General features: G+C 35.9%; 2 protein-coding genes across 7 annotated transcripts in view; one reads left to right on the top strand and one right to left on the bottom strand.

Annotated features, from left to right (window-relative positions):
* The window catches only part of AMPdeam (AMP deaminase), a 114,646-nt gene that overhangs the window by 27,191 nt on the left and 59,689 nt on the right, over nucleotides 1-27,766 (bottom strand). For 5 of the 6 annotated variants that reach the window (XM_067785633.1, XM_067785631.1, XM_067785629.1 and 2 more), the window contains one exon: nucleotides 11,216-11,399. In XM_067785633.1, the coding sequence (XP_067641734.1) occupies nucleotides 11,216-11,399 (184 nt within the window). Of the gene's footprint in view, nucleotides 1-11,215; nucleotides 11,400-13,922; nucleotides 14,011-27,766 lie in introns of those variants that run through there. The other variant, XM_067785635.1, reaches the window with a different exon arrangement.
* Nucleotides 376-5,872, top strand: LOC137247797 (uncharacterized). Its single transcript, XM_067778744.1, has 6 exons — nucleotides 376-641; nucleotides 2,054-2,162; nucleotides 2,277-2,433; nucleotides 2,502-2,674; nucleotides 2,748-2,907; nucleotides 2,963-5,872. Exons 1-6 carry the CDS (start codon nucleotides 376-378, stop codon nucleotides 3,448-3,450), a joined length of 1,353 nt encoding a protein of 450 aa, XP_067634845.1. The 3' UTR covers nucleotides 3,451-5,872.

Here is a 27,766-nt window from a genome sequence, read left to right as displayed (position 1 = left end):
CTTCCGTAGAACGTTTTTCTAAAATGCTCTAAAGGCCACCACAAACATCATATAAGGCATGATGAGAGACAGAGAGTGATTTGTAGAGAGGATTTGAGGATTTTAATTTTCGATTGCCTACTAAGTCCAAGGTGGCACTTGTTAGCAGGAGTTATTCTTCGTTTCGTTTCGAGGCTGACATTATTTTCGCTGTTAATTCTGGTTCCTAGACAGACGCACTTGTTCACAGCTTCGAAATTATAAACGTCAACAGTGACAAAATTGCCAAGGCGCGAATGCTCCTCACCTTCGTTAGATGACAGCATTTATTACCCTCGTTCACCTCAGGTCTAAATTTTTGTGTCGAAGGCATAGAAAACAGAACTTTTGGCGCTTATGGGTTATAGAGCTTATGGTGTTGCTCGTCGTCATCTGGAAGTGTCCGCAAATAGATGGCGCGTGTCATTTCTAGCCAGGTTTTGGCTTCGTGAAGATCTGGTTTATAGTCGTCTACTTTGGGCTCGCCTTTCTTGTTGTGGACTCGGTAGAGCACATTCGAATTCCAATCTGGAGGCATGCGCTCATCCTACACTATTTTGGATACTAGTAGATGCATTCTCTCTTTACCAACTCTTCACCTCCGTGCTTGAAGAGCTCGGCAGGTAGTTTGCCGTTACACGACGCCTTGTCATTCCTAATTCGGGATATTATCACTTTCATTTCTCATTAAAATAGGCTAGTGGACGCATATTTTATCGGCAGTGATCTAGCAATGATGATACGTCTTCTCTCCATTACTTAAGCGAAGTCTGGACGTTGGTTACGAGGCCACCTACATATACCTGCAGTAATATACCGTGGTTTTGAAAAATTCCGTCATCCGCCCGCCGGATTTTCTAGTAACCTTCACATAGTACCAGTGGTTTTTTCAGGTTCAGTAGAAGCATATGGTGTCCGTAGGGGATACGTAGTGAGTGATAGATTTGCTACCACTACTCAATTACATTGATTGCTATGAGTGGGCTGTGTGCGTATCTGCCATGGCTGTCGCAAGCTAGTGGTCCAATTCGATATTTGAACCTCGTAGCATTGACAGCCAAGTAGCTTCGTGTTTCTTTTTGTGCCGGGAACTTGTTTCTGCAGATTATTTTATTTCGAGCCGCGACAAAGCCAATCATCACGATGTTATATCGTGTAGATTGAATTTCCCAGTAGTAGGCCCATTCTTTGTCCACCCTGTCTTGAAGGCATTAAGCATCATTTCGATGTCATGGCGGGTGCAGTCACCAATCCTTTTCTAGTTTCTAATATAAGAGACCTTAGCCACGGCGGCCGCATCATCCACTTGTACGTAGGTGTAAATAAGTTGTATATGGAAAAAACTCGCCTTGAAACGGATGCTCATTCACATAGACTGAATGTGTCCCTGTGTTAGCAGAATTAGTTTGGAAATACGGAAAGATACCAAGACATATGTTACAAAATAGCTGCATCCTCCTGGAAAAATACTAGAACTATTTTATGACCTAGCTTTTTGGTTGCAGCTCGCACTTCCTCCATCTGGACAGTCATCGCGAAGCTTTGATTGGGATTATTGTGAACTATTTCACCGAAAAAAACGAATGCATGGCAATGAAAGATATTGCAAACTTTTCAGAGCAAATAATAACTTTGTTTCCCTCTGAAAATATGGTAAGTTCATTATAAAGTTGTAGGTCATAGCAGGAATTACCATTTGCTCGAGCATATCCAAAGTACCGATTAGTATTACTGGCGACATAATGCAATGCCGCGCAGCGTTACACAGTCATAATGCAATGCGGCGCTATAATGCAATGCAGCGCAGCATTACACAGTGGACCTACATTCAATGAAATATAAATTTCTATTTTAATTGGTGCGTCTTATAAATTTATTTAATTCGTATATTGTGGACCTACATACATTAATTCAAATATAATTTTTTATTTTATGTGGTGCGTTTTATAATTTGGTATGTTGTGGACCTACACTCAATCAAATAGAAATTTCTATTTTAAGTGGCGCATCTTATAATTTTATGGAAATTGTGTAGATTAGATGTCAACTCGAAAAACACGTCGGAAAATGCGCCAAAGGACGCGGAATGTGAATCCACGAGCGGAAAACTAATATATTCAGAGGTTTGCGAAACGCGTCTTTTGGTACCTTTCCCGACATTTTTCGGGTTGACGTGCAATCTACACAATTACCAATTTTATTTAATTCGTATGTTGTGGACCTACACTCAATCAAATATAAATTTTTATTTTATATAGCGCTATTATTGCAACCGCCGGGAGGGCAAAAATCCTACAGGAAAGTTGTACGATAAGGCAACAAACGTTCGTAGAAAACTTAACAAGAAACGAGAACATATATTATTGGATGATACAGATCTTTCATCAAGAAAGGATTCGGCCCCCTGTACCAGTGGTAATATTTTTTATTTCACTAACACAATTCCTTTGAATATATCTTTAACTCACCATTTTACTTTATAGATCAGAATGCAGTTGCGGACAAATTGTGGCTTGCACACAATATGGAGCCCTGGAGTGAAGTTGTTAAGAAGTGGAATGCAACGATCGAAATAAGGCAACAGGATATTTTCAATAGAAAAGTAAATATTTTTACTGATTGGCCGCTGCTTAAAAACTCACTTGGATATACATTGGTTAGTTAAACTACATACACTTCTACCCAAATTTATTTAATTTTTATAGTTTTATTATTATTTCAAATTTTAGATTGAAATCGATTTTATAGCAAAGTACAAAGACAGCGCAAATAATTTGATCAATGAATGGCCGGATTTTAGACGACTTATTATTCCCTATATGAGAGACAAAATTAAGGATAATGCATCAAACAACATGCTACTCATGATTGATGAAAATGTTGATTCGGGTAAATTGTATACTAGGCTAATGTTGACGTAATTTTAAATTTATTTTTCTTTTAGATTCAACCGACTGTATAATAACTTTACTTATGCATTCTATACTAAAACCACCACTAATTTCAACTGGTAATACTCCCAATAGTAAGAGATTTAAATGGAAACCATCTATATGTGACGCCCAAAACGTCACAGTGCTGCACTGTGAATATATAAATGACTACCAAAGACGGTATGACGAATTAAAAAGCAAAGCTATGGAAAAATGTACTACACTGCAACCACTTATATTGGTTATAGGCGAAGAATTGAAAAGCTTAGAAAGTTATTATATTGTTTCTGATGGTGTACTGTATAAAGTTCCAACATTTGTTAGAGCGCTTGATATTTTATTTAAATTATTTCATGTATTCAACCTTAAATACCCAATAGAAGCTAAATTTTTGTACGACTTCATGGAAAAATACTTTTTTAAATTCGACTGCTCAGTTAACTCTAATTTACTGTTGTTAATTAATTATTTGGAAAATGCAAAAAAAATGTCTAACTAAATCCGCAAAATGTTTAAGTGCTTTGCTTGTAATTTTAGTGGACATAATCCAAAATTATTAGTCCACCATTTAAAATCATTCCATGTGTGTAGTAAGATAAAAAATTTTATTTGTACTATACCTGAATGTGGTCAATATTTTTCAAACATGTATTCATTTCAAAATCATTTAAACAGAGTTCACCGAACTGTACATACCAAATCAGTTCAAGACTGCATTACTAATAACAGTAGCTGCAAAATTTATCAAAATAACCACATCATTTCAAGTTTACAAAACAATACACTACAGCATATAGTAAGTTCAGTTATAGTAAATGATCAAATTAATAAATTAAATTCTTTGCAAAGCAATAGAGTGCCAAATATGAATTTCAATCAGTTTGTATTATCTTTGCATAACAAAAACAATTTTACAAGAAAAGATGTTTTTTCTATTGTACAGGATATGCATGAGATCATTTTAAAGCCAATCCAAGAACATGTTTTGAAATTTATGGCGCCCTATATTGAAGATCATAACAATAGAATAAATGCAGAAAATAATTTCCAAAACATTTTCTCTAATTTTCAAAATATAACTAAAGAATACCGTTTTTTCAAATTACTTGAACGTGAAAAGATTTTTGCTCCTCCCACTGCATATATAATAAATGAAGAAATTTCTGAAATAATAGTAAATAACAATCCCGGACTACATTCAAATAAGGTTACAGGCGTTTTAATGCCAATCGAATTTCAAATCAAAAAATAATTCGAAACTAAAAATAACTTATACTTAACATTAGAAAATATAAAAATTATACAGTCAAAGCAGGATGTGTATGCAAATGTTATTAATGGTGAAACCTGGAAACAAAAAATGTTAAGCTTTAAAAATAAATTGGTTATTCCATACGTGTTATATTTCGATGAGTTTGGAATTGGTAATCCATTGGGCTCCCATGCTTGTAATCAATCAGTATGTGGTATTTATTATAACTTTCCAACAATTCCCAACCATCACTTATCAACGTTAGAAAACATATTTGTAGCAGGTTTTTTTAAATCACATGATCGAAAAGAATGCGGCAATATTTATTCATTTAAACCACTAATAAAAGTTATTCAACATTTAGAATCGGAAGGCATAGTTTTAACTACTGCTGAGGGTGAATTTCATGTTTTCTTTGTCCTTGCTCTTATAACTGGCGATAACTTGGGATTAAACTCTATATTGGGGTTTACTAGTAGTTTTAATTCAAACTTCTATTGTCGTAACTGTAAAAGACATAAATCTAATATGCAATCGGATATATCAGAACACACCGAATTTTTACGAAATAGACAGTCGTATATTTCCGACTGTGCTATTCAGGATTTCAAGTTGACTGGCATAACAGAAACTTGTATTTTTAACGACATAACTAGTTTTCATATTGTAGATAACTTTTATTTCGATTTGATGCACGATTTATTTGAAGGTGTTTGCCATTACGACATTTCAGAAGTTCTTTTGAATTTCATAGAAACAAAAAAATATTTTAGTCTCGAAACGTTCAACTATAGAAAGCAAATGTTTTCCTATGGACCAACTGAAATCGGCAATAGCTCTCCGCCTATAAGTTTGAATAACTTAAGAAATTCGAAATTTAAAATGTCAGCAAGGGAAATGATGTGCTTTGTCCATCATTTGCCATTTATAATAAGTGACCTAGTACCGGAAGGAGATGAAGTATGGAATTTTTTTTTAGTACTTTTGCAAATTATTGATATTTTGCTGCTGTTGGAGATAGGCGAATGCAGCTTAAACACATTAAAGTCACTTATTGAAAAGCACCATTATTTATATAAGTCACTGTTCAAAAAACCATTAAAACCAAAGTTCCATTTCCTATTACACTATGTTTCTTCAATAAAAAAATGTGGACCATTAAAAAAAATATGGTGCATGAGATTTGAAGCTGTTCACAAAATTTTCAAAACATACTCAAATTCAATTACATCTCGAGTAAATATTCCATGGAGTCTTTCAATAAAAGCTGCACTAAAATTCTCGTATAATATATCAAACGAAACTTTTTTTAAGCCTGATTTAAGCATTCATATGAAATTCCTGTTGCCTGACAGTACAGGATTAAAATACGGATCCAATTTTCAAATTAAATATGATATTTCAAAATACAAGTTTTATTCAGAAGTAACTTTTAAAGGATTACTTTTCAAAATAGGTTTTTTTTTTATTATAAAAGATGTTGTTGTTTACTTGTTTGAGGTTGAAGATATTGCAGTATGCTCACTAAAACAACTATTTTTTATATGTTCTCAGCATCAAATTATAAACTTTGATTCACATACGCAGTCATATATTGTAGGAGAAAAGTTATGCAGCTATAATTTCATAAATGCGGATAAAATATCTTCACCTCCTTTGCATACACATACTATTCGAAATAACAGAAAATGTATACGATTGAAAAGCAATTAGTATTCAAAAAGTTGTTATTAAAATAAGTATACATATTTTTATAAAAAAACTTGTAATTGAATTATAAAGGTTTTTTTTTATACATAAGTTTTTTATATGCCTTATTTTTTTTTTGTTATGCGAGAGCGCGTACACCGAGTGCCACTCAAAATGTCCATATTTGTATAAAAACCAATCCTTAATAAAAAATGTCATAAATAAATTAAATTAATTTAAAAAACCAAAAACGAAGTGTTTTATTTTTAGAATGTTAATCTAACAATAAAAACCATGTTAAAATAACATGATAGATCGTGTTAATTTAACAATAAAAAACTGTTAAAATAACATGATAGATCGTGTTAATTTAACAATAAAACACTGTTAAGTTAACATGATAGATCGTATTAATTTAACAATAAAACCCTGTTAAGTTAACATGATAGATCGTGTTAGTTTAACATGACATATCGTGTTATTTCAACATAGTATAGTGTTAGTTTAACATGTCAGATCGTGTTAGAGTAACATGAAATAGTATTAATTTAACGAGACTAATAATGTTGTATTAACAGGAAGTCATGTTGATTCAAACGTTTGTAATCATGTTAAATTCACACTGTTCCTTCATGTTGATCAGACATGTAGGAACAGTGAAAAAGTAGATTCATGTTAAAACAACCTGAGCGATAGTGTTGAAAAATAATAACCTGAAAAAGTGTTAAAAAAGTGTTGATTCAACATGAAAATTTTTCTGCGTGTGATGTCTCCTGCAATGATATCTATAGGAGACTCTCGTGTTTGATTTGCAGTTAAAATATCAACTTAGGTAGCCTTACACCCAACTCTATGAAATCAACATAACAAATTACATTTGAAGAGCGTTCCAGACCACAGAGACATAGATGAAAATCGCATGAGAGAGGAGACTACAATACAAGATATGGTCAAGCAGATTCTTCCGAATGAAGTACACATTAGAATTTTCTGTCAACTAAATACTCGCTAAGGTCATATTTTAGCAATTTACATAAAAATAGTAAGCCCAAAATGGTACGTGATATATGCGTTTTATTTTGGCTTATTCAAAGTCATCACAAAAACAACATGAAACCGACTTCTTCACTACCAAACCCGCATTTAAACAATGGCCCGCTTAGTTTATATCAGCGGACGAACAAATTAACATTTTGCGGAGCTTAGACGTTAGCCCATTTGATAAGCAGTACGTTAACCGCACACATCGCCTTTATGAAAACTAATGTGCCAGGTCTAAAAGTATTCCAGCAATGTTAGACAACATAGGAGATGGCAGACCCGCGAACCGACAAACGTGTTCCAAATAAGTTGAATGTAAAAATTGTACTAAAACAAAATCGAACTAATCTTTGGGTTGTAGTATGTTAGGCTAAGGAAATAGGCCCAGTTTATAAATATACAAATGGTACTAGTATGGTGTTCTATGTATTTAAATTCAATACACAAATTATGTAAGCAAATACTATATATGTAAGTACATATAAACGCGCCTATTCATTCATTCATACATACAAGTGTCGCTTGCAACATAGAGGTGCATAATTTAGAGGTAACAAGTCATAATTTTATGAAACGTCAAACACCAAACATTGATGAATGGACTTGGTTGTTGTTAGTGTCAATGATGATATATCGCAAAATTACAACAGCTGAGGCTTTCAAGTACATAAGCATATGGGTCGGAACGAACAAAACATACGTCATAAAGCCTCAATTGCGAGTGACAAATGTTGAATAACAAAACGCACTCTAGTCCATACTTATGAGGTGCCACTTACTATATTCATACACATACTTCCTTATACACATACATACATATGTACATAAGCGCCCTTATTGAACAATCATATGATATATGGCAACACTGACTAACTAAAGGTATTACATGATTCTTATGACACTACGATTGTAGCTGCGAATGTCACGGTGGAGGTGCTGATGGGTACATTGAAATTGGAATGACAGATGAGTGAACAAAGACGGTTCTTATATACTTGCTGTATTTTTAAAAGCTGCTCTGTGTCTCTTATACCATGGACTTATAGTAAAATTTGCGGTTTTTTTTTTGCCAACACATTGGAAAAGAGGTCAAAGGCGTTCAAGTTCATCGCCAGTGAGGCTCATTTCGTCTCCTACGCCCCAGCTAGATATGCCCGAAAAATCAATCAACTGATCTTTATAAAACTTTGGTACAGCATAACCTGTACACTTGTGAATACAAAAATCACAGCAAAAACAATTAAAATATTTTATCAGTAGCCAGCGTACCCTGCAGATATTGTACTACCTGAAAATAGATTAGGTTAGGTTGAGCTGGCCGGTACGTTAGGAGTTCAAACAGACAGAGGACTGAGTTCATAGTGTTACCAAAAGTTTGTTTAACGACCAAACTGAAAACAGCTTTGAAAAGGCAGAAGGCAGTATCCCGTCAAAATACCCGTCATACGAGAGGAGTGTAGCTCTTTATAATTGTAAAGGTAACTTTTTTCGGCTAAGGTTGTAAGAGCTTCACGTGGCCTTCGACACTTTACAGCCCCATACCTTTTATGCTTGCTCGATGATGAGCAACTCTCGCCTTCTCTTAATCTCGTCTAAACGGATTGGGGCGTCTCCGGTGCAAGCTTCAAAGGATGCGCCCTTTTTAGCTAGCTCATCCGATTTTTAATTCCCATCTATTCACATATGCCGTGGGATTGATTGTTGATGTATGCTTCTCCCTATCAAGACTTTTGCTAGGAATTTCTTACACTATAATACACTTTTGTGTTATGCGAGATTAATTTAATTTATATTGGTATCAATATATAACTTGACGCAGCTGCGGTTTAAGCTATTCTGTTCCAGTGTTTCTAGTGCTTTGATTACGGTATTAGCCGTCTGAAAAACACTACAGGGATCTGGCACCTTGTAGGATCTGTTCATTTCTGGATCAGCACAGTATACCGCAGACCCTACTCCTTCCTTTACATTAGAACCATCGATACACACGTGTATCACCTCGTTGCCATTTGGGCACCCTCGCGTCAACCATTCACCTCTATTGTGGTTCTAAGAGCCGCGTATAAGCGTAAGTAAGGAATATGTCGCCCAGTATTTGATGACGCTATACTACTATGACCGTATGGTCTGCGCCGCTGCCCGAGGTATTGCGCCTCGTTGCAGTTGTTAACGCTATCTCCTTCGGTAGAAATTTGCATACAGTACAGCCGTCGAGGTTAATTCCATTAGCCTGCACAACCCCTCCAATTTTTAGAGGCATATTCTTTTTTGTGTGGCTGTCCACCAAACAAAAAATTCAATAGTATAGAATACGCTTCACAATCGCAGTAAATGCCCAATGAGCTCAGGTATTCTTTTACATGCATAAAGTGCCGTCGAGGCCTTCTTATCTCCCCTCCACGTTGAGCTTCCACGCAATTTTATTGTCTAGAATGACTGCTAGATATTTTGTACAAGGTTTCTCCTGCAGATTATTGTTGTAAGCCGCTTCCACTTACGACAACTGCAACGTCATCTGCGTACGCCCAAAGTTTGACGAGCCCCTCGTCGAACAACCTGAAAAATTTATTGATAACCAGTGTCCACAGCAGAGGTGATAATACCCCGCCCTGCGACGTGCTCCTGTTTACTGATTTCATGGCCTCAACCCCCATTGGAAAGTAATCTTCCTGCAATTTAGCATACAGCGGATCTATCTGATTAAGATTGGATGTACTTCAATATCGTTAAGACCATTATTGATCGCCCGTTTAGAAATATTATTGAAAGTCCCGGCAATGTCTTAGAAGACTGCTAATGTGTACTCCTTAGAAAATAGACTTGTCATTATCACTATATTACCCTTTCTCGTTATGTTTATCTTCAATTTCTCCTTCCTATTCCCGTCTTTCTCCCTCCAACTCTATCTAACTTTGCTTCTACCTCTCAATCTCACTATTCCTCTACAATTCCCACTGACACTGTCACTCCCACTCTGTGACGTCCAGTCTCACTCTGGCGTACAGTTTCACTCACACACCCACTTCCTCCTTTTTTGTTTTACTGTTTCCTAAAAAAGAGGCATGGCACCGCCCTCTTTTTCAAAATTCTATACAGATTACAGATCAGGCCTTCGGCGAGTGTCCTTATCGCTACAACAACAACAACCCCGCTTAGAAAAAGTTTTTTCTACTTGAAAAAAATTGTTTCTAAATTATTTAATGTTGCTTTGCCCGGACTGGACCACAGGATATTCGGTTGGTATGGTTGGTGGAGCACGCTACCACCACACCACGGCGGCGTTTAAAAGTCTAACCTTAATACAATTTGCAAGATCTTTATTGTACGTGACTATATTATAAGGGCATTACATCACAGCGGTGATATGTAGACCTAAGTATAAATATTTGAAAAATTGTGAAAATAGGCGTAGCCCCGCCCCTTTTTAGTTAAAGTACCCCTATAAAGTGTAGGTCTAAAATACAAAGGGCTTTTTCCTGATCTTTGATACCTTGTACGTGCTTGGATTCACGCAATTCCTTCATGGTTGATTATCTGCAACACTTGCCTCTTCTTTTATTCCAACCAATCTTGTTGTGACGTTTGCCGCCATTCATATGTGTATGCCTTTTTTGTTTTAATAAAATTTACCAACCAAATAAATTAAACACTAATTAGCATTTTTGAAATATTAATATTTCTATCACAATAAAAAATAACTGACGTTTGACAATTCAATGGTATCTAACCATTTAAGCCTTTTGGCAGACATTCAAAATGTTCTCATAATGGGAAGCGAGTCTAATCTATCGTTAGAAACATATGCATATGTATAAATAATCCGTATAAATTAAAGAAATATGAAAACAAAACAAAAATAAATAAATTCAAGGTACGATAGCCTCTGAAGAGATTTAAGGCCGAGCTTCTTTTCCAATTTGCGTCGTGTTCCATATAATTTTTCCCTACAAATTAGCGGGACGGGACATACATGTTTTATGCCGACTCGGAATGCCACCTGCAAGGCAGATTAGTTTCCACTTAGGAGTTTTTCATGGCACAAATACACTCGAAGTGTTTGCCAAATCACTGCCGAGGGTCGACCCCGCATACAAAAACTTTCACCTAATTTAAAAAAATGTTTTCTAAAATTTTGATGTTGCGTTAACCCAGGATCTCCAGTGTGCTAGGCGGAGCACGCTACCACACACCACGGCGACTACTGATAAATAAGTTTTCAGGAAGACTTAGGATCGTACAAAATTTTTTATTTCATTAAATTTGATTTCTATTATTAAATTACCTTGGTATGAATGCTTCATTTAAATGCCTTTGTATTTGTAATTTTTTCTCAATTTGTTCAATTGGAAATTGTGGTACTTCATATGGGGCAGATATTTCATTGGGAAGCACATCATCACCAACTTCACCCGGCACCGGTGTCTTAGTTTGACGTGCAGCTGCAATTGCTGTAGGAGAATCAGAGCCTGAAAGTGAAAAAAATATAAATAAACAACAATTTATTAAGAAAAGGACAATTTAATTAAAAATAGAAGAAAAACGAAAATAATTAAATCGTCTTTAAGAGTAATCGACAAAATAGCGCAAAGATATTGCTTGTAATCACCACATGCCCACTAGCTGCGTCAGTATGTTTTTGCATTATTTTTATTTTTTTCTTTTTATTTGCAGTTCATTATGACGGTCATTGTTGTTGGGCTGTTTCCCTCACACAATCCATGGCATTAAATTTCACTATGGAATAAGTTACACACTAATTCAGCTAGAACATGAAACGTATATTTGGCATAAAAATCAATATAAGTATGTATGTATGAGGAGACCAACAAAAGTTTGCTTAGTTTATGAGCTAAATATTGAAAGGTTGTTTCTTCTTAAAAACAAAACAAAACAATTAAATAAAATCATATAAAATAACATAAATAAAATAAAATAAGTAAAATAAAATTCACAACGAAACAAAACAAGGCAATACAAAACAAAACAGTAAAATTAATTCATATAAAAATAAAAAAATAAAAAAAATATAAAAAAATAATGTAAAATAAAAGAAAATAAAATAAAAGAAACTAAAACTAAAACAAAAACAAAATTAAATGAAATAAAGAAAAACAAAATAAAATAAATGGAATTAAAAAAAATAAAAAAATGAAATAAAATAAAATAAAAATTATATTAAAAAATATTAAATAATATAAAATGAAACACAATAATAAAAAAATAATAAAATAAAACAAAATTAAATTGAATTGAAAATAAAATTAAATTAAACCAAACACAAAATGAAATAAAATAAAATTATATTAAACAAAACCAGAAGCAAATGAAATAAAGTAAAATAAAATAAACAGCAAAAATAAATGTAATTAAAAAAGTTTAATTAAAAAAAATATGAAAAAAATGTATAAAATAAAATAAAGTGTTACCAAGGAGTAAAGATGAAGAGACGCTTATTACAACCAATTGGCCGGCCGCATGCATTCTACGCGTTCCCGATATAGTCACAGAGCCTAAAGCATACTCACTGAAAGAAACTACAGGGCTGTCAAAACACCGCTCTCACAACTGCTACAGGTTATCTTCTTATGTCCCCAGAATACCATTTACACAATGCGGCGAGAGTATATGCCCAGAAAAATGGGCATTCCAAAAGATGAGGGCCCCCTTACAGGGACTTTAGCATAATGAGAAATGTGCCGTATCATGAGAACTCAGCCGTACGTAGAAAAAAGCACAAAGAGGTCCGCAGAGATATCCACTAAAAGGCGCCGGACCTCTATGCCAGTAATTGCCCGGCGAGCCCCATTTTTAAAGTTAAATACCCTAAACTCGCAGTAGAGGAAAGCAACCTATCAGAGAGACGCGCGTGCCTCTAGATCAACTTCGATCTGAATGCTGTAACAGGTTAAAAACTCTTAACTATCCGGAATCAACCCCGACATACATAATGAATGTCCTGTTTGTAACGTGTCCTCACATGACACGAATCATATTTTCAATTCCAATGTGGAACCAAGGCCATTCCTTTCTGTCTGGTCCACCCCTGTTGAAACTGCAATTTTCCTCGAATTCCCGTTAGAGGATTTTTATGGCAGCTCATCAGCATAGGGCGCCATTTGACAATCGCTAAGAGGTCCTGAAGCAGGTCGTTTACAGCCACGACACAAAGCAGATGGAATGAACATCTCATGTGGCATACCCCTCTCAATCCTTTGGAACAATGCCAAATCACACACAGTTGGCGTAGCAGTTAGTTAGAAAGCAACCAGCTGCAGGAAATTCCCAAATTTTTCCGACGTTGCGCAGAAATTGTGTCATCTGATGCCGGAGTTTGAAAGAGTTAATGGCCCATGAGCTGGATTTTCACAAGGAGGATGGATGCCATTCCGCCAGTGAAGCAAATTCCTGTGGAACAGGGACATTCGGCAAATGAGTACATATTAAAAACTCAAGAGATTCTACACAGCTCATGGTCCAGCTCTTATCCGCATCTGTCAGATACAGCGATAAAGCTGTATTCTTTGATAGGATCTTGCTGAGCCTCGGGCACTCATTATAACTTTTCGAGTTTTCGTAGAGTTCCCAAATACTTGAAATGAGTGAGCTGTCTCTTGTTTTTGTTTTTCTAATTAAAAAAACTAACATTCACCATTTAAGCGAACGTTTGTTAGTACCTTCATACTAGTAATGTCAAAGTAGGCAACACCACGCCAAAGGAATATTACCTCACACGCCATTCAAAGTAAATAACCTTTTTGCGTGTTTTTTTTTTTGTTTTGACTTTTTCCTTTTCAAAATGAACTTCTAAGTTAAGGCGATACCATCGATACTTTTGGTGTTGCTAGTGCCATTGCATTTGTCGCCTCAAACGTGTGCCGTGTCGTGGTGGGGCGTATCTCAGATAATTTTATCTTCACATCAGTCAGTTGTATTCGTTATTTATTCTTGATTGTTGTTTTTTAAGAATAATTTTTAGAACCCATCCTCACCAGTAGCTAACAAACCAAATAATTTTGAATCGACCAAAAGTCGATGCGCTGAGTCCGTGCGATAGAAATTCATGATGGTGTCTTACTTTTATAATCACTCAAGAAAGTTGTTGCTTGAATTAGAATTCACAAATTACTAACGATTGTTATAAAAAAAAAAATATTTTACTTAAAATTCAAATTTATTGATAAGCAGATGATTTGATGATAGGGAGAAGTGATGTAATTGAGAGAAAGAAAAATTCACTGAAATAAGCAAAAATTAAATATATAAGATTATTTCACTGAATATATAAAACAAAACTCGTTTAAAAGTGCCAAAGTAATTAATACTTGACCATTACAGGAGAACCCGTCCTGAAGGTTCATTTCGGGACCATTTCTGGATTATTTACGGACAATCTTCGGTACCGGTTTTTATCCAAAAACAATCCCGAAATAGTTCTGAAACAATCCTGCTGAAACTGAAATGGTTCCGAACCGATCCTGAAATCATCCAAAAACAATTCCGAAATCTGTCTCGATTCCTAAATGATCCTTAAAACAATGCAGAAAACCATGAAGAAATAATCGTGAAACTGCTCCGAAATTGTCCGGAATTGATAACGAATATTGCCGAAATCGTTCCAAACTCATCCCAAAAAGAGTGACGAAATGATCTCAGAAATAATCTTTGAAATGATTTGAAGATACTCTCGAAAGTATCTCAAAAGAGTACAGAGATTAACCTGAAATGATTACGAATCGAATACGAAATAGTCCAGAAATTATACCAATTTACTTCCGAGATTATATACATGTATATTTGTAGTTTGTAGCCATATGGGTGTGTATGTAGGAGTAACTACTTTGGCTGATGACTACATATTTGTATGTGTGAGATGAGATATCTCTTCGTCGCCTTCTACATTAGAGTGGCAGCTTAGTGATGCTAATATTCGTCACAGTATTATACATTATTTAGGGGCTTAATAACCTAACGTTCAATTTGCCTTATCACATCCCACCTGCGCTACAGAAACGCCTCTAACAAGCATCTGTTATGGTTCAACCTTTTTGAAACTGCTACTTCCTTTGAACTAGAGAACTAAGAGAACTTTGGTGACAATGTTAACGCAACAACAACAGTAGCAGTTCGGAGGCAGTCATGAAACCTCTAGTGCGTAACTGTTGCTTTTCGTGACTGTCTCCCATTTTCGCTGCAGGGAAGCTTTTCATGGCAGTAAACACTCAGAGTGCCTGCCAAACCACTCCCGCGGGCTTAAAAAATCTTTTATCTAATCAAAACAACAATTGTTTTTGTTTTTATCGGCCTATTGATAAATGATTCAAGGTTCGATTCGAGCTCAAGGCCAGAACAATAATTTTTTTCTAATGATAATTATTGCTATTTTTTAATTTTTCTAAATTTGAAAAATTGTATTTTGTTTTTGGAATAGTAAGTAGAAAATTTTTCAGACAACCTGCCATAGCTGCGCAGATAGATCCATTTCGAAGGGTGCTAAGCCTTCATCATCAGTACGCTTTAGGCATGCTGCGCTAACCATTTATCTATACAGCGGTGGTTTGTTTGACTGGCAAATTTGCTACTTCTATTCCTTTTTACCAACTATATTTATTCAGTGTTGCGCCATCCAAAAACAAAATACAATTTTTCAAATTTAGAAAAATTAAAAAATAACAATAATTATCATTAGAAAAAAATTATTGTTCTGGCCTTGAGCTCGAATCGAACCTTGAATCATTAATCAAAACAACTTTTTCCTAAATGTTTGATTTCCCTGGGTAGGCGAAACACGCTATCACATTACCACGGCGGTAGTCATCATACTTTTCAGAAATCTTGAAAAACCTTGATTGCGTAATACTATTTTTCAAAGAACTTTCCTAGATATCTGACCTGAAACCTTCACACAAAATGACATCAAATGGCATCATATCACGTCACATCACATCAATCAAGAGCGAGTCAAATAAAAATCAGTCAAATCATATAACAACGCAAAAAATGTTGTTGAATAAAAAAGTCTATATTGCGTTCTATTATTTTTCAAAACACTTTCTTAAATATCCGACCTGACCTTCACATCACATCGCATCACATTAAACATAATCGAATCAATACAAAGCAAGTCAAATCATCCGAAACCGCAACTAATTTAGTTGAATAAAATCAAATTACATCTTTATTTAGACTCAAATCAAATTAAGTTTATATTAAATCAAACCATATCGGGTACAATCATATGAAATCATTTCAAATTATTCCATAGCTTTTTAATCAATTCAAATTAAACAGAAAGCACGGTACGTTCCTGAAAACTTCGGAGTACTTGACAAGAGGACAGACTTATTTCATAGCAAACGACCTGGTTCTTGGTAGCGTTTTTTATTTACGTACACACCTAACCTTTGTGATATCGTTAAACAAAAATATTAATCAAATTACATTAAGTTAAAATAAATCAAGTCAAAGCATATCACATCAAACCAACTTAAATTGAAATGAAGTCACATCAATGATTTGATTTAATTCTATATACTCTTAACGGAATTAAATCAAATCAAATCATGCAAATGAAATCATATCAACTTACATCAAATGATGCTAATTGTATTAAACAAAAATAAATGACCCAATTAAGAAGGTTCAAATCATTTCAAATATGCTTTAAAATCAAATCAATTCAACTAAAATTTAATGTATTACATTACACAAAATACAAACAAAAACAAAGCACATCATATCACAATATCATATCATCAAATCAATCGATTCAAATAACACTGGATCACAAATTCCAATTTTTTTTCTGCACCAGAGACGCCATTATGAAATTCCTATGTAAAATCACTCCCTGATTTCGAAAATCGAGGTTATTTTTAATTCTATGGTAACGTTTTTGAGATAGTTACGAATAACGGTTTTTTCCAAAAAAAAAAAAAATTGGGTCCACTTAATCATATATATCTCAAGAACGAATTAAGCAATTCCAAAAAACAGTTTGAGGCTCTGGTGCGTTTTGGGCTGTAAACCAGTGTAATTTTAAGCCAATTTAAATATAACATAAAATCAAGTTACTCATATTTTTTAATGAAACGCTGACAATGAGTTTAATTGTTAATACTAAATTGGTTATAGAAAATACATACATTTATATATGAAATACCATTCAAACGGTAAAAGATAAGGCGTCGATTGCTAAATGAAACACATACTGTGACGATTACGTATTGATAATGAAACCAATTTATACAATGTATTTAGTCCATGCTACATAACAAAACGTACTTTATGACTATGGAGAAATACTGTTTTGGAACAAAATTTCAAGCACATAGCAAACTGCAAAATTGAATCATGGAACGGTAAAAAGCTTCAACGAGAAAGCATAGGTACCTTTTTAGCAAATAAGAGGATTGTTTTGTTGGTATCTAGCGAATACCCCTTCGATGAGTCCCGAATTAATGCTGAAATGAACCCAAATAGATCATGAAAAAAGTGCCTTAACACTTAAGAGATGGTACCGCAATAATACCGAAAACAATACTGAGATAACTTTCGAAATATTCCCGAATCGGTCCCGAAAGCATTCTTCAAAAAGCTTAACTTATCCCAAAACTATGTCGAAAATCATGCCGGAAAAATTCGGAGATAGTCTCAAAATGAAACAAGACACTAGTTAACACAACAAACGTTGCAATAACAAAATTATTGCATCACAGCAATATCAAGTGACAATGCGAACATTTAACCTGACTGTTTCCCATGGGCAAACGACACCACACGCGCTACCAAAATATGATGACGCTGCTACAACAAACCCGGCAAATATTCCCAGCACATGCAAGTGCAACGTGACCTGACAAACATACAAATATAGAATTAGCCGTAAAGTAGAATTAAGAATAATTGTAAAGTTAGTTCTAATTTGAAAGTGAACAAATAAAGTCGGACTTCGTGTCCACAAAAAATATATTTTTTTAAGGATTTAATGTAGCAAAATCCTAACTGGCGCCCGAGCGGTAATAATCGGGTGAAAACGCGCAATAAAATCGTTGTGGCAAAGACACCTCAAGCAGCTGCAAGCCACCGTGAGTTTGATCGGAAATCAGTTAAAGTACTTAATCGGCCGATAAAAAACAAGCGCCAACCCGGAACGATCGCGCCAACCCGATAAAGGACCAAGTGCAGGAAAAGAGGCCCCCCAGTAGCGAAAGCAAAAAGGAAATACACAGCTATTAGCCGCCTGCCCAGGAAATGAGGATGTTCCTGATTATAGCGTAAGGAAATTAGAATTTTAAGAAAAACCTGTGAATCAAGTGAAAATTTTTAAAGAAAAGTGAAAATAAGAAAAGAAAATTTATTTAAAGAAAATTGAATAGTATAAAATATCTAAAACAAGTAATTTTATTAGAAAAGCCACGAATTAAGTGGAAAATTTTTTAAGGAAAAGTGAATATAAGAAAAGAAAATTTATTTAAAGAAATTCAATAATATAAAAATATTTAAAACAAGTAATTTTATAGGAAAATTTTTTAGAGAAAAGTGAATATAAGAAAAGGAAATTTGTTTAAAGAAAATTTAATAGCATAAAAATAGTTAAAACAAGTAATTTTGTAGGAAAATCTGTGAATTAAGCGGAAACCTTTTTAAAGAAAAGTGAAAGTAAGAAAAGAAAATTAATTTAAAGGAAATTTAATAGGAAACAATTTTTAAGTGAGATAATTTTTAAAGAAAAGTGAATTTAGAAAAGAAACAAATTTTGAGAAAATTTAATAGTATAAGAACATTCAAAATAGGGAAACAAACCTAACGGTAGGACATAGGATAGGATTTAACAATCAAATTCTAAACTACAATACAAAAAAAGAAAAAAAAAAAAAAAAAAAATCTGCAGTTCACCACCCACAATATAAAATTTAGGAAAAGCTAGGAAATAAACCATAGCAACAAATAGCCATTCAAAGAAGTATAAACGCTCATAAAATGATCCGACCAAGTGTGCTGAACCCCCAAGCTAATCAAGCTCCCCAACCCGCCCAACCCTTACCTCAAACATCAAGTAGCCAAAGCAACTCCACTACCGAATTAGAAGCCCTAATTACTTCAGTTGTCACCAGAATACTTAGGAACGAAGGACGACAACAATTCCAAGCCCTACTCAACCCCAACGCCGACTTAACCAACGCTACTGACGAAACTATTAGACCAGAGCTCCAAGGACAACTCTCAGATCTTGACAAAGTCCCGGACATAGTACGCAGTATCCGAGATTTCAACGGAAACCCAGGCGAATACAGCTCCTGGAAGAAAAGTGTCGATAGGGTCTTAAAAATTTACGATTCACTAAGAGGAACCCCTAAATATTTTGGCATTCTATCCGTTATTAGAAATAAAATTGTCGGCAGTGCAGACATTGCCTTAGAATCATATAGTACGCCCCTTGACTGGAAAGCAATTTCCAGATGTTTATCACTACACTATGCGGATAAGAGAGATATTACCACTCTCGAATGCCAACTCACATCCTTGGTGCAAGGAAATTGTACGATTCAAGAATTCTACCAAAACGTATACACTCACCTGTCCTTAATACTAAACAAATTAACAAGTCTGGAAATAAGCCAGGAGTCACTCTCGCTCCTTACACAGACTTATAGGCATAAAGCCCTTGACACATTTATTAGAGGCTTAAAAGGCGATCTTCCCCGACTCCTAGGGATGAAAGAGCCCGAGGATCTCCCACAAGCCCTACACTTATGTCTCAAACTCGAAAACCAAGTTGCCCGTAGCAGTTATTCCTTTACACAACCAAGCACGACTCGAAAAGCCAATCCCATTTTCACACCTTTACTGCCACCAAGGAACCCGCAGTACAAACCTCAACCATTCTATCCGCAACTCGCGTATATCCCAGGACCGCACATGCAACCTCGACACCAACAGTTGCCCCAATATTACCAACAAGTCACCCAACCAAACCATCAAACTCAACAACCTTGGCAAAACTATCGCCAAACCCAACCACCTAGACCAACGGCACCGAAGCCGCAACCTCGTCCAGAGCCTATGGACATCGATCGCTCCACCCAGTCGAGAGCACTAAACTACATGAATAGGCCAAACTTCAATAAACCAGCCGAAAAAAGGACGTCAAACCTTTCGCAACAAATTCCATTTAAACAGCAACGGAATTTTCACATAGACACATCCACACAAGACGAACAATATTACCAGGAAGACCAGCACTATCACCAAAACTGGACACCAACCGAAGAGGAATACGAGCGATACGTAGCCAATGCAGAGCACGAAGATTTACTGCAAGAACACCCTGACGATAACCAAGCAGATTATATTGATGTTAATTTTTTAGGATGAAGAGTTCCTCGTTACCCTACGTTGAGTTTAGAACGAGGAACGGGAAAATCCTTAAAATGTTAATTGACACCGGTTCAAGTAAAAACTATATACAACCTCAATTTGTTTCGAAGCCCATCCCCAACGAGAAACCCTTTTTCGCAAATTCAATAGCGGGTCAAATTAAGATCACCCACCACACAATAATAAATCTTTTCGGAAAAGATAATGCAAATTTAAAATTTTTTATTTTGCCAGAATTAAAATCCTTTGATGGGATCATCGGCAACGATAGTCTCAAAGATCTCCACGCAACCATTAACGTTCGTGATGATATAATCAAGTTCGGTAATGGTAAAGAAGTTAAAATTAAACAAATGCTTTCCCCTGCCGTAAACAAAATCGAAGTTAGGACCGAACATATGACACCCTCTCAAAAATTTTATATGCAACAACTTGTAAAAAAATATGATCAATTATTTACTGAGCCAAACGAAAAGCTAACCTACACAACTACCGTAGTAGGCGAAATAAGGACATCTTCCGACACGCCCGTATACACTAGGTATTACCCATACCCTGTTGGAATGAGAGAATTTGTCACCAATGAAATTCAAAGCTTACTTAATGATGGCATAATAAGGCCATCGCGTTCCCCATACAACTCACCTGTATGGGTAGTCCCAAAAAACTAGATGCCTCTGGGAAAAAAAAGTACAGACTCGTAATCGACTACAGGAAATTGAACAAGGTAACTGTGGCCGATAGGTATCCAATTCCCGAGATTAACGAAATAATTGCGCAACTAGGAAATAATAAATACTTTTCCGTACTGGACTTAAAAAGCGGATTCCATCAGATACCTTTAAAGGAATCTGACATCGAAAAAACAGCCTTTTCTGTCAACAATGGCAAGTATGAGTTTACACGACTCCCTTTTGGGCTGAAAAACGCGCCATCCATATTTCAAAGGGCCTTAGATGACATTCTAAGGAATTACATAGGTAAAACCTGTTATGTCTATATCGACGACATTATAGTTTTCGGCGACAATGAAGAAAGCCACCTCCGAAATATCGAACAAATATTTCGCACTCTACAAGAAGCGAATATGAAGGTACAACTAGATAAATGTGAATTCTTTCGAAAAGAAGTAGAATTCTTAGGATTCATTATCTCACCTGACGGCATCAGAACCAACCCTTCAAAGGTCGAAGCAATTCAAAAATTCCCATGTCCAAAAACTTTGAAAGATTTAAGATCTTTCCTTGGACTATCCGGATACTACCGCCGCTTTATCAGGGATTACGCTAAGTTAGCGAAACCCCTGACCACGCTTTTAAGAGGGGAGGAGGGACGCATTTCGAAGAATGCATCCAGTAAAAAACAAATAACTCTCGACAGCACAGCATTAGACGCCTTCAACAAATTAAAATATTCACTTGTGTCAAAGGAAGTAGTTTTAGCATATCCTGACTTTACTCAGGACTTTCATCTCACCACCGACGCCTCCAACTACGCGATCGGCGCCGTTCTCGAACAATCAGGCAAACCAATAGCCTACATATCCCGTTCGTTAACAAAAGCCGAAGAAGCATACGCTGCAAACGAAAAAGAGATGCTAGCGATAATTTGGGCAGTCAATAGTTTCAGAAATTATTTATACGGTTCACCTAAAGTGGTAATCTTCACGGACCACCAACCCTTGACTTTCGCTTTAAGCAACAAAAACTACAATGGCAAGATGAAGAGGTGGAAGTGCATCCTGGAAGAGTATAACTATGAACTACAATATAAACCAGGAAGAACCAATGTAGTTGCCGATGCACTCTCTAGGCCTCCTAGAACAGAAAACAATAGCCTTTCAACTGCCACTTGTCACAGCAGCGATAGTTCCTCACACGACCTAATACCCAGTTTGGAAACACCCATTAACGTATTCAAAAACCAAATCCTCTTAAAATCAGGCCCGATATCAACATATCAATTCAAAATAGTGTTCCCGACTTATCATAGACACATTGTAGAGGAACCAGACTACGATACTACCCGACTCATTAATATCCTTAAAAGATATTTGAATCCATCCGTTATAAACTGTATAAAAGCAGAAGAATCAGTAATGGGGAAAATCCAAGAAATCTACCCCATCCATTTTAGATCCTACAAAATAAGGTTCACCCAAAAACAAGTACAGGACATCATAAGTGAACAGGAGCAAGAGGAAATGATCATAAAGACTCATCGAAGAGCACACCGAAACCATTGTGAAAACAAAACCCAAATTTTAGAGAACTACTTTTTCCCAGCCATGTCCAGGAAAATAAAAAATACAATTAAGAACTGTTTGGTATGCAGCGAGAATAAATACGATCGCCATCCCAATAACCCCGAATTGAAAAAGACGCCATTACCACAGTACCCAGGACACATCCTTCACATCGATATATACGCAACAGAAAAGAACCTAGTACTAACGGCAATCGATAAATTCTCGAAATATGTTCAGACGAAAATTATAAAATCCAGAGCAATAGAACACGTGAAAGAGCCCTTGCGTGAACTTTTATTCCCATTTGGCGTCCCAGAACTCATAGTCATAGACAATGAGACAAGCCTCAATTCCGCATCCATTACCTTTATGCTCGAGGACACCCTCGGCATCCGAATATACAAAACTCCTCCATATAAAAGTTCGGTTAACGGAACGGAATAGAACGCTTTCATTCCACCCTTACAGAATTAATACGTTGCCTAAAAGCTGAACGAAATTTCTCATCATTCCCCGAACTTTTGGACAGAGCAGTTTACGAGTACAACTATACAGTACATTCCACAACAGGACGAAGACCAATTGAAGTATTTTTCGGACGAAACGTTAGTACAGACCCAAGCCAATTTGAACAAGCTAGGAGAGAAATTACAGAAAAACTCAGGGAAAAACAGAATATGGACCTTACCCAACACAACAAAAAACGCACACCCACAAAAACATACATGCCAGGAGATATTGTATTCATAAAAATTGACAAACGACTAGGATCCAAGATATCCCCAAAATACAGAAAAGAAATAGTAAAAGAAGATAAAAGCACGACAATTATAACTGAATCAGGAAGGACGATACATAAAAGTAATATTAAAAGTTAATAATTCCTACATTTACAGACTTCATCTCCTCCTACCGATTAACGGAGACGTAGAAATCTTGGACTACACGCACTCCTATTTAGTGACCATCAATAATGGACTCGCCAAAATTCAGGACGGTACCTTTAGACTTATTCACGTAATTGACCTTAATAAGTACGAAGCACTTTTGACGGACATTCACACTCACCTAACAGAGCGACTACCTAAGGACAGTTTTCTTTATCCAATCCTTAAACATGAAACAAACCAGACCCTCGAAATCCTTGAATCCCTTAAACCAATAAAGAAACTACGTAAAGAAAGAGCTATTAATATTCTAGGCACTGCGTGGAAATATCTGGCTGGATCACCGGACCACGATGACCTAGAAATCATTAACAACAACCTGATGAACCTAAATGAAAATAACAATAAACAAACGATAATAAATGAACTTTTTAGTAAAAGGTTAAGCAATATTACCATAATGACAAATTCAATTTTAAATGCAATAAATAAGGATAATAGTATAATCGATGAAATTGTAGTAGATTTGCAAAGTAAAATAAGGTTAATAAAAGATGAATTAATAAATATAAAATACGCCATACAATGGGCTAAAGGAAATATCCTTAATACTGTAATACTTAACAAACAGGAAGTAAAAGTAGCATTAGAAAAATTAAAGGCAGAAGAAATGCCATTTAACAACGCAGAAGAAGCGTTAGAATTTTCAAAAATAAATGTTTTATGTAAAGAAATGATAATTATCTATATGGTAAAAATTCCACTTACAAGTAATGAAACTTTTAGGAAAATAATATTAAGGCCAGTAAAAAAACAAAATAATATTGCAATAAATATTCAATACGATGAAATTTTGAAATGTAAAAACATTACATACGGCATTCGTAAGCCATGCGAAATATACAATGAAATATCAATATGTAATAGAAATAATTTAGTAGACTTAAGTGAAGATCAATGTATACCTAGATTAATAAATAGTTTGAATTCGAGTTGCTCTACGATGTCAGGTCAGCACATATCTGGGGTAGAAGAAGTACAACCAGGCATTATCCTGCTAAACAACTTCAATGGTCAGATAGAAGTTAACGAGGCACCACAAGAACTTAATGGGACACACCTTATCCAATTTTATAATTCAACAGTAAAAATAAATAATCAGTTATACAGAAATATTGCATCCCAACCATTTGAAGCCATACCTTCAGTCCTGCAGCTAACCCCAGCTGAAAAAGGTCATATGGACATTTTATCATTAGAAGTTCTGCAAGAGCTACACATCAACAACACAAAGCGAATTGATTTTTTGAGAAAGACAACATTTTCTATTGGGACACTGACAATCGTAACCATCATAGCGCTGGTGGGTATATTAATTATCACCCGTACACGTAAATCAATTAGTATTGAATACATTGGAAAAAGCCAAGCAGCTCAAGCCGAAATTCCTACAGGGGTTTTACCCAGCCAGACGAATAAAATCCCGACCTACATCAAGTTCAATGATCTTCCCTTCTTCTAATGACCGAGGACGTTCATTCTTGAGTGGGGGATAGTTAACACAACAAACGTTGCAATAACAAAATTATTGCATCACAGCAATATCAAGTGACAATGCGAACATTTAACCTGACTGTTTCCCATGGGCAAACGACACCACACGCGCTACCAAAATATGATGACGCTGCTACAACAAACCCGGCAAATATTCCCAGCACATGCAAGTGCAACGTGACCTGACAAACATACAAATATAGAATTAGCCGTAAAGTAGAATTAAGAATAATTGTAAAGTTAGTTCTAATTTGAAAGTGAACAAATAAAGTCGGACTTCGTGTCCACAAAAAATATATTTTTTTAAGGATTTAATGTAGCAAAATCCTAACTCACTCCTGAAAAGATCAAACAAAACAATCCCGATTTATTTCGATATTGTCCCAAAGTAGTCTCGTAGTAATCATTAAACAATATCGGTATAGTCCCAAAGTAATCTCAAAACAATCCCGAATTAGTCCAGAAAGCAATCATAAAATTATCACGAAACGGTCCCGTAGTAATGCTTCCGATAAAAAAACCGAAAACAATCACGAAATATTACCGAAACTTTTATAAAGAATCACAAAATGGTTTCAAAATAAACTCCAAAATAATCCCAAAACTATACCAAAGTTATTTCGAATTATTTCCCAAACTTTTCCGAAAACACTCCTCGTGTGATCTAAAGATGGTATCGAACTGATCTCGAAATCGCACAGAAATTATTCCGAGATAGCATCAAAATTATAACGAAAAGGTCAAAAAAATACCTAAATTATCCTGAAAATATTCCAAAATGATCCTACAAACAATCTTGATATGATCTGGAAACAGTTTAAATATCTTTCATAAAAGTTCCCGTAATCATCCACAAATAGTTCGTGAAATTGTCCGAAATAATTCCAAATCGATATTGGAAAAAAATCCTGAAATGTTCAGAGACCATACACAGGGATACACAGACATATCCTCTGTTACGGAATAATATCTGCCGCTGCAAGGTGAGGGCCGGGTGGCTCTGCTCACTTTTCCAAAATTGCATTTTCATCGTTCTTTATAACCCATATACATAATTAATATACCTGACACCTTACCCTTGGACCTTCGCTAGTTATCGAGCACGGCAACGTCAGCCATGCGTTTAAGAGAGTTATCCAATTGGAACAATAAAACCATGGAACAATCTAGCATACTAAACAAATACAGTTTTCTGCCTCCTAGCACGGATTGCTGCGCGACCAAAAAAATTACTGAAAGCATTACGGTTAGGTCCTTGCAGTTAAAGACAGCATTTCCATATACACCGACTATTCTAAGCTAAAGGGCAGTTGGAGGTGGAGTCTATTTAAGGAACCTAGACCTAAAACTCTACTTCACACTACCCGATAACTAAAGTATCCAACGCCCAGCGGAATAGGGGGCTTAGAAAATGCCCGTGGCAGGTATGCCTGTCTTAAGCAGCGACTAAAATACATAAATAATGCGAGGGGTTGTTCAACGCAACGCAAAGTTAAGAGCAAGGTGGCACTTTCTGAGAAATCCCTTTCTGGATAAACTACGCCAGGTCGTGGAATATGACATCAAGGACTAGGTAGCATTTATCAAGTCTTCGAAATGGTTCGAAGAGAGAAGGTAATGATGTCTATTCGTGGTATTTTTATTCGAGTCAATCGCTACAGCTTCGCATGCGCCCCTTTCAGCATGCATCAATCGCGTCAAAATTTAAAGGTCATTTTACTCACAGCAATCCAACAATCTACTTGTCTGCACATTAGGGGAACTAAATTCTTTATGGAAGGTTCCTCTCCACAAACTCTGTATACAGAGTCTTTCGCGGAGGAAACGAGGGCAATGAAACATTACGTGTTCTGCGTTTTCCAATTAGGTGGGACAGTGTGGACAGAAAGCACCCTTCTGTATCTTACGCTTATGTAAATATTCCTTGAAAGCGCCATGCCCACCCAATATCTACATGAGGTGGTGGTTTAGTTCGTCGTACTTCCGCTCACACCATGCCTCTCTACTCCGAATTAATACTATACAGCTAGTTACGTTGGACAATAGCTTCACCTGGTCTGCAGTGATGGGCATTATTCACATTAGGGCTGCACTAACTTTAAAAAATTTATTCTGCAATGCCATGAAGTGCTCCTTAAGGGGTAGTTTTCACTAGTAAGTATTTCAACTAATGCTTTGAATTTATTTTATAATCTCCTATGTGGTAGGACTAACTCATCCACGGTCCGCTTTGAACTCACTAAAACCACTTCTGTCATATTTCTAGGCATTTGCAGCCCCATGTTCGTCAGTCTTTCATTTATTCTTTCTACGGTGTCATTGCATAAAGTTTTGTGCAGATCCAGTTTCTTGGCCAATGCTTAGACGACAGTATCATTTGCGTAGCCGACAATTTGTGTGCCTGCGGGAAGGACGATTTGTAGCGCACCATCAAACATGTAGCAGTGCTTCGCCCCATCCAATAGGTGCGACCGATCACAAATTTTCATCAATATACTCTAACGGGAGTCCAAGGAAACTTGCTGTTTCAACAGGGGTGGACCATAATGATAGGGGTGTTAGAGGAGTTGGTTCCACAATACAATTGAAGAGATGCTTGGTGTCATGTGGGGACACGTTACAAGCAGAAAATATGTTTTATATGTTGGGGTTGATTCTGGATAGGTAAGAGTTTAACCTGTTACAGTATCCAGATCGAAGTTGAGCTAGAGTGACTCGCGTTTCCCTGGGGAGTGTGCGTTTCTCTTCCGCAAGTTGTGGGTATTGT

The sequence above is a fragment of the Eurosta solidaginis genome, chromosome 4 (assembly GCF_040869045.1).
Source record: "Eurosta solidaginis isolate ZX-2024a chromosome 4, ASM4086904v1, whole genome shotgun sequence".
Classification (NCBI taxonomy): domain Eukaryota; kingdom Metazoa; phylum Arthropoda; class Insecta; order Diptera; family Tephritidae; genus Eurosta; species Eurosta solidaginis.
Note: the sequence above shows the minus strand (reverse complement) of the source record. Positions and strands in the feature narration are given on the sequence as shown.